At 33.4% G+C, this 12104-nt stretch overlaps 1 protein-coding gene across 1 annotated transcript in view; it reads right to left on the bottom strand.

The window, feature by feature from the left end:
* LOC134844174 (uncharacterized) overlaps positions 1-10082 on the bottom strand; it is a gene marked incomplete in the record, with an annotated part of 27963 nt that extends 17881 nt beyond the window's left edge. Inside the window, 8 exon segments of the mRNA XM_063860727.1 lie at positions 1520-1702; positions 2569-2647; positions 5780-5918; positions 8477-8538; positions 8612-8674; positions 9200-9484; positions 9774-9843; positions 9920-10082. Coding sequence (XP_063716797.1) covers positions 1520-1702; positions 2569-2647; positions 5780-5918; positions 8477-8538; positions 8612-8674; positions 9200-9484; positions 9774-9843; positions 9920-9937 — 899 coding nt within the window.
* Positions 10083-12104: the final 2022 nt, after the last annotated feature.

The following is a 12104-nucleotide window of genomic DNA, read 5'->3' as shown; positions in this document are numbered from 1 at the left end:
TCTTCAAATTAGATTTTTTCTTCACATTTGTGACCTTTTTGTGCGTTTTGTCAAAGAAAATTTTGCAAACGCTTAGAAGTTTAGAAAATTAGGCATAAATGATCTAATTTTTTAACCAATTATTTTAACAAAATTTTATTGCGATAGAGCTGCTGAATGAAGCTGCCGAAACTGGTTTTACTTTTTAGTAATATGAAGTTTTTTAGCCTAAAACACCAATTTTAACATCCGAGAAGTTACTAACAAACGCTTTACTCGCAATTTTGAAATTTTAAAAAATCTCGTTCGAGAACCCAACTGGAAGGGCTTTAATATGATGTATCACTCAACCCATTCCGATGATTATGTGTTGTGTTTGATTTTGCATGGAAAACAAAGAATAGAAAGAAAAACTACAACACGCCAAAAGACAAAATTCGTCCTATTTTTAAGATGTTTTTTTTAAGTACACGGAAAATGCCTATGATGGAAAAAACCATAGTAATTTTGAAAAAAAATCAGAAAATATCTGAAAAACAAAGGCCAACGCCAACATCATGTTTCTTTCATCAAACACAAAACCTGACAATTTCTCTATTGATTGATTTCAGGTTTGAGTTATTTATACTTTTTTAATGAATTAAATTAAATATTCCTGAATTCCTTTTCAAAATAACTCCTTTTCAAATTATTGAATTCCTTTTCAAAAGTTTATTAGAAGGTCTTTCTTTTCAATTTGTGTTGATTTTAGCCGAAAAAAGATGATGACAAAACCTAGACTAAACTTCGACAGAATTAAAAGGGTTAAAATTGTTCTGCAAAAATTGGACTCAAACTTTACCCCAAAGAGACCATTTTCGACTTTTTTTAGTAAATCAGTAATTCTCCAAAACATTGGTTCAATTGTTGATAAAAGTATATTGAAGTGCGCCTATTATGCAGCCCAACAAAAGTTAAGAAAAGTTTAATCGCCAAAAATGATGCAAATTGATTAAAAATTGTCTTTCAAAATAGGTTTATTCACACAAAACAAGGAAGATAATACTTTTTTAAATTCTCTTGGGCCACATAAGAGGCTCATATTGCTATAATTTTGTCAGCAATTGATTGGCTATTCTTAACGTAATTTTGAATTGACCAAAATTGATAGCTTTTGGGGTAAAACTTTAAGCCCAATTTTTGCAAAATAAATTTGGTCATTCTACCGAAAATCTTTCTTAGTTTTGTTCATCATTTTTCAGTTAAAATCAATCTAAATTGAGAAAAACGCATTTCCTCTTTCAAGTTTTTTTCATTTTGACTGGATAGCATAAAACCTAATCTTAAAAGCAGTCCCCCGCCCTATTGCAAGCAGGGACAGGTTGATAGGTTCAATGTTTTTTAAGTGCTTGGCCGTTCAATTCGTTCATTCTGTTGATGGATGTCTGTAACAAGAAACTATAGGCGGAATTTAAACATCACCTCGAAAAAGTTTAGAGACAGGAGATTTTAAACAAGAGAATAAATCTTCACATAAAAACACTTTGCAAAAGCGACCCACCCGATGAAGTCCAGTTGTGCAGTCTGTAGCATTTCCCTGATGAGGTGAAGGGGAAGAGGAGCTTCTGGGGGGTCGAGGGATGCCAGGAGGAGGAGGAGGAACATGTTGCACCTCTCTCGTTCCACGCTCCTTACGTGTAACAAGTCCTCCATGAACCTCTCAGCAAACTCACACTCCAACACACTGAAAAACCACCAAGGCTGTTGACTTTTAATGCTGCTTGAAAAGTCATCAAAGCTGTGGATTTTTTTTTCATGCTGCTTAAATATTTGAGTGTTAGGGCTGCTTAAAAATTTCTGCCTAACTACAGAAAGAAAATGAATTTGCCTTGAAATGATTATTCATTGGATTCAACATCAATTTCGTATGATGACTGTTCTATACGTATTTCTCAGAGTATTCACGAGTTTCATAAGTAGATCACTTATACCCAGATTCAATGTCATTGATTTGAAAATTAGCTTCGAAACTGTCGTAAAAAACCGGCATGTTATAGGTATTTTTCAACAATTTTTATCCGAAGTATAAACAGTTTTTTAAGAAAACTAGTAGAAAACGAGAACATTTGATTTCAGTTTCCTTTTCTGTGAGACGCTTAGTAGGAGCCTTTATTCTCGCCTTCTGAAAACAGATATCTCAAAAACAGATATCTCACCCAAAACAGATATCTCAAAATAGTACAAAGGGGGCCCTTTGGGTCAGCAGGGGGTCGAATTCCTGAGGAAGAAAGCGTTCCACCTCGCCTCCCACCCCCCCCCCCCTAAATCCGCTACAGCAACTAATTATTTAATTAACAAAATTGATTTCTTAGTCGTGTGACAAGCGACTTTTCAGCATGTTTGCAGAACTCTCATATCAGTCCATAAATCTATCAGGACGCTTGATAACTAATATCTGCTGCACGAATATATTTTTTTTCGAAACAATCGAAACAATTGCTGTCTTGTCTTGTCCTTTTGTGCATGTGTGCTTGTTGTGTGTATGTTTGTGTGTGTGTGAATGCCGGGATGGGGGGGTTGTAGGCACGTGTATATAAGTATGTGGCTTACTCGAATGCATATGGCTTCTCTGTCTCGATCTCCTCCTCTAAATTGTAGGCCATGTAGCTCAGCTTCTTCCGGTCCATCTCTGAAACCAACCAATCGTATCACATCTTCTTCAAAATGTTTCAAATTATGACATTACGAATTTTAATTTAGACACCTTCCCCAAAAATGCATGCTTTCAAGTTAGGTAAGTTTTTTGTCAGAATCTATCAAACAGTCAAATGAAAGCTAAAATCTTGCATTTGCATAGGAGTTTGTATGAATAGACAGACTTAAACATAGTTTTTGCCACTAAACTTGCCACTAAACAGATTGCCACTAAACTAATGTTGCGGAGTGTACTGCTCCTTTTGTAATTTCAAAACTTAAAGGCCAAGGTTGTGGTAAAAAATTCCCCTTATATCCATGCATTTGCTTCTTTGTTTCAGCAATTTTTGTTCTGGCTTTCGAAAAAAGTGAGGAATATATATGCCCGAAACGGTTTTTTTTTATTCAGAACAATTTTAGAAAAGTTGAAAGCGTATGGGCATCGTTCTAAAAATCTTGTGATTGCGAAGCAAGTATGCTTGCACTTGACTTAGTGCTGGAATAAGACTTTCATATTTTGTTTCAATTAGCGAATTTTTTTATGTGTGGCAAATTATCAGCACTCATAACGTTCCAAATTGAATTGAGGCGAGCTAATAGTTCCTATTAGTTCCATAAACGAATCAAAAACTTGATCTTATCAGCCTACACTTTGTATTTTGTCAATATTTCCAATATTTCTGCCAATATTTCTGCCAACAGTGGAGTGCGCAGAAATTTTTCTAGGGGGGAGGGCGGTTTTTCGAGATAAAAAATACAAAATTTTGCGGCCTTTTTTTAGGTCGATCAATTTGATTTTCCGAGCTCTCCAAAAACACTATAAGGCCCCTATTTTGTCAAAAATTTTGTGCGCCGCCTTGTCAAAAAAAAGCGCTTTTAGAAAAATTTTGAGGTCAGCCAGTAACGGATGTCGTAAAGTTATATCAAAGCAACTAAAAATGAGAGGGGAGGTCGCCCCCCACCCCTCGGCACGCTACTGTATGCCAAAAGGATTCGAGACAAATTAGTTGGCAGTCGGAACATTCAGGACTTTGCCCTGATACGAGCAGTCGTGTTTTGTATTATATCCACCATCCCATCTGGCATGCGGCTAATTTTTATCGCGAGATTTAAATCAAGTCAGACATTTAGGCACAAATTTATATAACTTGACGTGTCTGGGCTTCACCTAGACCTTTAAGTGTTAAATTTTGTCTTATTTTCATTTTGACGCAAGTTTTATCAAAAAGTTTTGGACTCAGAACTAAATCATGATCTTTGATTAGCACGAACCAGTTTCGCAAAAATCAAAATACGAAAAACGCGCTAATCCATCGAAACATTGCAAGCATTGAAAGAACTCTTGGGCTGGTTTTGTGGACTTAACTTTCTTATGCTACATTTACGCACACGGCATCTAGAGAAGGCATGCTACGCTTTTCATGCCTTTTTATATAACTTTTTAAATTTTTTGTAGAGGGCTATTTAACTTTTCGCTGATTGAAAAAATTTGAACAAGAATATAGTTTTTTGCTAAGCAATTTCTTGCAACAAAAATTGTATAGCCAGCCTTTTTTCATTAATAATTTTGGTTAATCCAAGCTGTCAAGTCGCCTTAATCGGGTTTTTCTGAAACATAAAGAACCAGGCTGAGTTGTTATGATGCTGATTAAAAGAAAGTAAAGAAAACCGTATTTGGAAATTCCATAAAACTAAATTTATTTGAACAAAAAGATTTTGTTGCCACAAAGCCTTGAAACAACCTTTTTTTCCAAAAAAAATCGCTGTTTTTCATTAAAATTTCAACCAAAGATAATTTTTGTAAACCAAAAGCTTCTTTTGAACGTTTGGCGTGAAATGCTTGTTTGAAAATTCATTACCATAGAATTACATCAGTCTTAACATTTGACAAAACTGTCAGCCACTTAGAAATTCAAAGTAATAGCTTTGTATCTATCCATATAAAAAAAACTGATTGCTTATGGCAGTGTATAAGATTTTTTATGCGGAAAATATTATAATTCTTCTGAAGTTAGATTGCATTTTATCACACGGCTTTTTATTTAATTCTGTTGATGACACCATAAGCGAAGTAAAACACATCAAAAGTTGTATGCAAAAATGAAGTGAAAAAACAAAAAACCAAATATTTTATAATTTCAATTTTTTGAAAAATTTTGAATCATACAATTTCATTATCTCAAAAAATGCTGATCAGATTTATATCTTACAAAATTTTGAAACCAATGAATTTGTATGAAATCTTATAATAAGTTCGTTCCTTCTGGTGATTGTATGTTTTTTATTTTTGATAAGCCAGGCTGTTGATGCACTGATGATTTCCTTCTTTTCCCTCTTTGGAATAATGCATTTTTATTCCCTATAAATTTAATTTTGTAACAAATTAAAAAACAAAGCGAGAACCGATAGAATTAAACTTTTTAAAAAATTGGCTAGATATACACGCTTTTCAAACTAATTTTCAATTACCAGCATATTAAAAAAATTGATCAAAATTATTCGTGCAAAAATATTTTTTTAAAATTCAAGTGAACTCAACTTACTATACCTTCCGTACTGAAACTTCAACCTCGAAAAGTCTTCGAAAAATTATTTTTCTATTGTCTTCGGTTTTGATATTGAAAAAACTTTACTATTTTTTTTACTAATCAGAACCTGTAATTTGATTCAATGCATGTAATTTGATTCAATATTCTTTGTTTAAATCAGGGGCAATCTAAAGTTTTCTCGAGGGCTGGATTAGCGGATTCTAAGAAAAATCGAAAATTTCAGAGACTTTTTAGGCCAATCAAATTAATTTTCTGAGCTTTTTTAACACTATAAAGACCTCATGTTGTTCTGAAAATACTACGTTTTTTGAAGGTTTCTACCAGAAACTTGATTTTTATAGGCGCGCGCTCCCCTCAAAAATAGTTCCAATTAAGGCCGAAGGCTCCTTTACAAAATTTGAGGGTTGTTCAGCCCTTTGGGGGCAAAGGAGAGAAATCCCTGAGGATTAGGGTAGATTTCAGACTAGAGGAGGTAAATTAAAGGAAGGGTAAAAAACGGTTTTTGAGATGGATTCGTATCAATTTCTTAGATCGATTTTTAAAAGTTAGTGACGCTGGTGAGTTTCAATCTATCAAACCTGAGTTTATGACGAGTGAGTTATCTCTAGTGGGGAAATTCATAAACAGTTCTTCCGCTTTTTCCCCAAACACCCCATATGTCAGAATATTCTTCTTGTAAGTGGGCTGAAACCTCTCCTGTTTGGCAAGTTTCGATCTCTGAAGTCATAACAAGTACAAAATATTGGTTATCGTGAGAATATAATTTAGTTTAATCATCAATTGAATCAGGAGGTGCTTTTTGAAATAGCATCGCACTTCAATTAACTTGAATACCTGCTTGTACCAATTGCATGAAAAAGACATTCTCGTTCACAGTCAAAAATTTAAAGCTGCATTTTTTGTTGAAATTTGAAAGTTCGAAAACTCTCAATTCACTTCCCAGTTTCTTTTGAATTATTACATAATTCAAAAGAAATCAGAACAAAATGGCAATAGCAAAGCAAACAATATTATTGCTCAAATTTTTTGCACGGATAATCAAAAACAAGCATTCAATTAACAGTGCCGAGAGCGAAAAAGGTTTCATATTTACAAAAACACCCAGTTTTTGGAATAATTTTGTTTCATTTCAATTTTCTAATGAACTTTCACTTTTTGTTCCGAAAGTTACGGAATCTTTGTGTTCGGGGTAAATTTTTTTCTTGAGACAAATTTTGCCTTTTTAACTAGCGATTTTTGACGGAATTTCTAAGAAGTTTTGTTGTCCTGAGCTTAAATTTGAAAAAATATTTCACCAGTGATCTTTTTTCGTAAAATTATGGTGTTTTAAAGATTGCCATTTTGGCCAATTTGGGACAATTAACGCGAGATATATTTGTCAAACATGTCACATTTAAAAAAAATCATTTTATTACTTTTTCTTTTTTATTACATTTAATTTTTTCATCTTATTACTGCTTCATAGTCCTTAAAAGACATTCGGAACATTCAGGGCTTCGCCCTGGTACGAGCAGTCTTGTTTTTTTTAATAGCACAAATGGATGTAAATTTTGTAATTTTGTTCGTTGGTATATTAGTTGAAAGATTTATTGTTTGAAGAAAACGGAACAATTATGCTTAGTGTCTTTTTTATTCAGCTAATACCAATTTCGGGGATCGAAGTTATAGTTTTTAACCAAAAAAAATATTACCCTACTGAAGATGTCAACTCCCTGAAACCAAATTTAAAAAGATCTCTTATCCCCGATCGATTTTTGCAATGTTTTTGAAGTTTGAAAATAGCCAACCTGGCCATATTCTGGACTAAATTATGCGCGCTTTGAAGATTTTTTTTTCAAAATGCTGAAAGCGTAACGCGAATTATTTATGCGTGGCAAATTATCCCAAATAACAAAATGGTTCCAAATTGAAGTGAGGCTAGCTATTCAGTCGTATTAATTTCGTACTACCTATGTTTTCACACTCGATCTTCGATATTGTCCAAAATTTATAGTTTTCCGATATGTTCTATTACCAAAAACTATGCGAGACCAATAAGTGTGCAGTCGGAACATTCAGGGCTTAGTCCTGATATACTAACAGTCGTGTTTCGTAAGTTTAGGAGAGTACTTTGTATTGATTGATGCCAGCAACATGGAATATTTCTCGGTTTTTCTAGTGACTTAGTTTATGGAACATAATATTTTTCAAACCTTGCGAAAATTTGCTTGAAAATATTTATGATTAAAAGGAATTAGTTTTAGGGGAAATTTTGCTTTTGAACACGTTTTATCGAAAGGTTTGGAAATGTATCTTCGTAAAACATAACAAAACCCATCCATAGCCACCGTGCCTGAACAAAACAGTCCTGTATAAAACACTCCGGAACAGCAAGAAAAAGGACAAAAACTGTCCCAAAAAAACTAATTAGACAGTCTCCTAATTTGTTTTTATCCCTTTAAATATTATTTGGACTGCTTTTGTTGCAGATTGATTTTTGTGAGTTTTCATAGTTTTTTGAATTGTTTTCATTATGATTGTTTTTTTTTATGGCACGCATTCTTTATGGCACGCAGTTTTAGCACATATTTTTTATCTTTGTGGCACGCATTTTTTTTAGTTTAAAATTGGAAATTATGAAGTTTTATGAATTTTAAAATGAAATAACCGTTTAATTTTGTTCATTTTCGACATAAATTTTTGTATTTTTGCAAGTTTTTCTTCCACGAAAAATGTCAATTACAAAATGAAATGATTTTTATCTAGTAACGCGTTATTTAGTCCTATAAGCTTGTCTCCTTTTATGATTTGGAATAATATCTGAGCCGGTTTAGTTTACAGCTTGCGGTAGGCGTTCATTTAACACGCGTAATTTTTGCCCATTAGTCTATCCCAAATGGGTCCATTTGGTTATTTTCAAACGCACTTTACATCGAAAAAAGTGATCGCCCATTGAATAACTTTTGACTTTTAAGCTCAGGGCTTTCAGATCGTAAAAAAATAGCTTGTTAAAAGTCTCAGATTTTCTGAAGAAATAAAACACCCGAGCGCAAATTCTTTGTCTTTTTTTCGATAGTAAGAACAAAACAATCGAATTAAAACAGAAATAAGGTTTTTTCATGTTATTTTTTGAAAATTGTCAAACATGATAGAAAAATGGTTATTACGATCTATTATATGGAAGAACAATTTAGTCGTAAAAAATTAAATCAATAAATTGAAGTACGGCTTATATGCTCAGATGTTCTAAAATATGTTCACAAAAGATGATTTCAAAAAAATCCTATTTTACTTACGATTGGGTGCTTCGACATTTCAGACTGTGTGAAGAAATTATGAACATCCAGACGATCAATTGCTAAAAGAAAACCCGTTTTGCATTTTGTAATAAAAAAATTAATATGATATTTTCTAAAAACTAATTCTCATACCAGATATGAATTTTCCGTCCAGGCTCCATACGTTTGGCAACGAGTCAATGATATGAGTCCGATCTAGAAAAAACAACAAAAAATATTTTAAGCTTTTGATTTCATTATCACAATCGCTGACTCAAAATTGTGCTTATAGTTCGATTTTTTCAAACCATATTACATAAGGTAGCGGGAGAAAAACTATAATAGAGTGACGAAGGTTAAAAAACGTTTATTTTTTAATTGATTTTAGTTTTAGGGTCTTAAACGATTTGAAAATTTAGAACGTTCCGATGAAGATTTCCAATTTCAGATTTCCAATTTACGAGTTGCAGTATAGTATTCTTCCACGGCGTCAGACAAAATCTTAGAATCTATTATTTTTTTCATTCTTTACCTCCGGAATTCTCAAAAAGAATAGTAAAAAAAAGGATTTTAAAGGTCTTTTTCACAAAAAAAGCTTCAAAATTAGGGAATAACTTTTGTTAATGCGAATCTTTTGTACTTCCTGTCCGATTTATGAGTCGAGTGCAATTTTGCCTTCACAAGTCACAAATCACAAAAATGATACATTATCAAAAATTGTTCGGCTAAATGATGACTAACAGTATTTGTCCTTCTCAATTTCGACATTTCCTTGCAGGTGGAGATTGCAGATGTGAATATGTTTAATATCCCCCAGACTCTTCCAAGCGAGGTTATTAAACGACAAGTTCAAAGTGCCGAAAGCGACAAATCGAGACAACCCCGTGACAGATGTCAACTCATTGTGGGCCAGGTCAAGATTCCACAGGTTTTTGAGCGTGTAGATATTTTCAACCTCTTTGATGAAATTTCCACGAAGGTTCAAAATTCTCAACTCGTAGCACTTCTGGAGGTTTTCGATGAACACTGAACAAATAAAAAAGCAATTATGGTGCATATTACTTCAAGAACTTAAACTCAAATGTACAAAATTTGAGAGGAGCGGCTTATGGTTTCCGCCACATAGACGAAAATTCAGTGATTCGAGGCCATCGTGATCCGTTCTCGTTGCTTAGGAGCATGAGGCAAAACTTCCCAACCCGGAAAAGTACTAAATCATCAAATTTTTTAAAAGATTTTCTTTTGTTTTTGCGTGTCCTAATTGAAACAACTTTATTGCTAAAAATATTAAAATTTTAGGTTCAACATAACTTACAGAGCTCAGCATTACAGATTTCCAGTAACTTCACTTCAGAAGCTTTTTCTCCCGTCAATGTCTCAATAATCTGAACAAAGTATTGGTTAAATTTGAACAAAAATTTCTACACAAATCCTCATTGTTTGATAAATTATTAGTCTCACCTGGTCCGAAACCTTCATACTGCAACAAGAAAAATCTGCCGCTGATTAAACTAGAAGTAAAATATTTTAAGTCTTTGATTCATGGTTTATACAGTTCATTGCTTAATATACCTTTCAGAAATAAACCACACACGTAATATTAATTGCTTTAGAACATGACTGTTTTACAGTATTTTTTATTACAACAAGACTGTGATTTTGAAGAAAACACTCGTTTGGCAATTATCGAATTGAAATCGGTAGAAAAATTTTTATATTAAAAGCAAAAGAAGTTTCAGAATTATTCTCAGTAACATCTCTTTTCAGCTGTCAGGAATCGGGGCTTTTGAAGTGGGTAGAAGTTGTGGTTTTATGATCAGACTATTGCGACTAAATTTCATACTTCGAGACTGTCGGACCGAAAATTGAGTATTTTTAGGCATACACCGCCGACATTTCAAAACTTTCAAAAAAAGTTTTTTTTTGTCTGTTTGTTGCAGCTCGTTTGTTTTATAACTCATCCTATACTTTGCTAGACTAAAAAGTAAAATTTATTGATCAATTTTTAATTTGAAGGCTTATTGTATTATAAATCATGGTATTCAATGTTCAAATAAATCGATTGCTCCTTATTTGGCGCTTTTCTGGTACTACTTAGATCGCCCAGTTTTAGCTAATTTAAGTTTTTCTCAAGGAGCCCTATATATAACAAAGATGCGTGTATTAGGGCATAACCCTGAAGGTTTCGACAGCTAATTAAGTCATCGGAAGTTATTTTGGAAAAAAGAAAACAGGAAAAACTTCATAGTAATAATTTAAAAGGTTTTAATAATTCTACAATTCATATTCTCCACCCTCCCTGCTTATTAAAGTTAGAACTTTCCCATTCCCATCGAGTCATTTTTTTTTGTCAAATCATTTTTCGTCAATTCAATTTGGAATATTATTTGAGCTTAAATTTCCCAATTTTTTTTTGAAAACTCCGCACACCTCATGAACGCAGAGCAAAATTTCCTGACTCTGAGCTCAAATCATTATCTTCTTTCAATGATTTAAAAACAAAAAGCATACCGAACACAGTAGCGGATTTAGGGGTGTGTGTGGGGGGGGGGGGGGGGGGAGGACGCTAGGGGGTCCCTTCTTTGTACTATTTTGAGATATACATTTTTGGCTGACTGACCTGACCTTAAAGTTTTTCTAAAGGTGCCTTCGGCGCCGCCAATATATACTAACTTTGAGGGGGAGCGCGCGCCGAAAAAACGCGATTTTTGGTCGAAGTTATCCAAAAAGTGCCTAAAAACGCCTTTTTTGGCCTATTTTTTTCAAAAAATTGCCTGCGGCGCAAGAAATTTGGTCAAATTAGGCTCATTATAGTTGTTTGGGAGCTCAGAAAAACAATTTGGTGGACGTAAAAAAAGATCGACAAAATTTTTCAATTTTTTTTTTGAAAATCCGCCCCCCCCCCGTCCCCGAAAATTCCTAGATCCGCGCCTGAAAACTGCTCTTAAACAGTTCTTTGGCTTGTTTTCACTAAGTTTTTTGATGTCAGTATTTTAATAACTATTCAGTTCAAATAAGTTTGAAGAGCAAAAAATTAATCCAACGTCTATTGCAAAAAGTGCGTCACTTTTGGTAACATCGTCTCGCACGTTCACCTAGTCTTGATTTCAGATGCGATTTGATTTCCGCTGCTCTCAAACCCAGTCCCATTCCAATCAACCAGAATGATTTAATTTTTTTATTGAAAATATCATTAAAATGTATGTTATTTTGAGCAGCCTCCTAAAAATGTGGAAAAATGTGGACAACGTTTTCAGTTGTAAAAGATTTGCTTGAAAACACTGGGCAACAAGATTAGTATAATTTTCAATCACATCTAAAGCGAAAACTGAACATGTTTTTTGTTCAAGTTTTTCCGCAGTGTGGAGAAAACGGGTCTGAAACTAAAGTAGTTATGGGATTTTGGTCTTTCAATCGAAACTTACAGCTATTCTCAAATTGCAACAACTCAAAAGAAAACAAAAAGAAAAAATGAAAAACAAAACATTAGCTAATCTGTAGATCCTTCCGGTGATTTTCAATGACGTGCATCTTTATATCTAGACTTTCGAGTATCGTTTTAAAGAAAAAATGAAAATTATTCATTGTTCTATGAAACTTAATTCAAACTTATTTAAAGGCATACTTATTAAAGCACAAGCGCACT

The sequence above is a fragment of the Symsagittifera roscoffensis genome, chromosome 4, assembly GCF_963678635.1.
Source record: "Symsagittifera roscoffensis chromosome 4, txSymRosc1.1, whole genome shotgun sequence".
NCBI lineage: Eukaryota > Metazoa > Xenacoelomorpha > Acoela > Convolutidae > Symsagittifera > Symsagittifera roscoffensis.
This window is presented reverse-complemented; position numbering and strand designations above follow the sequence as displayed.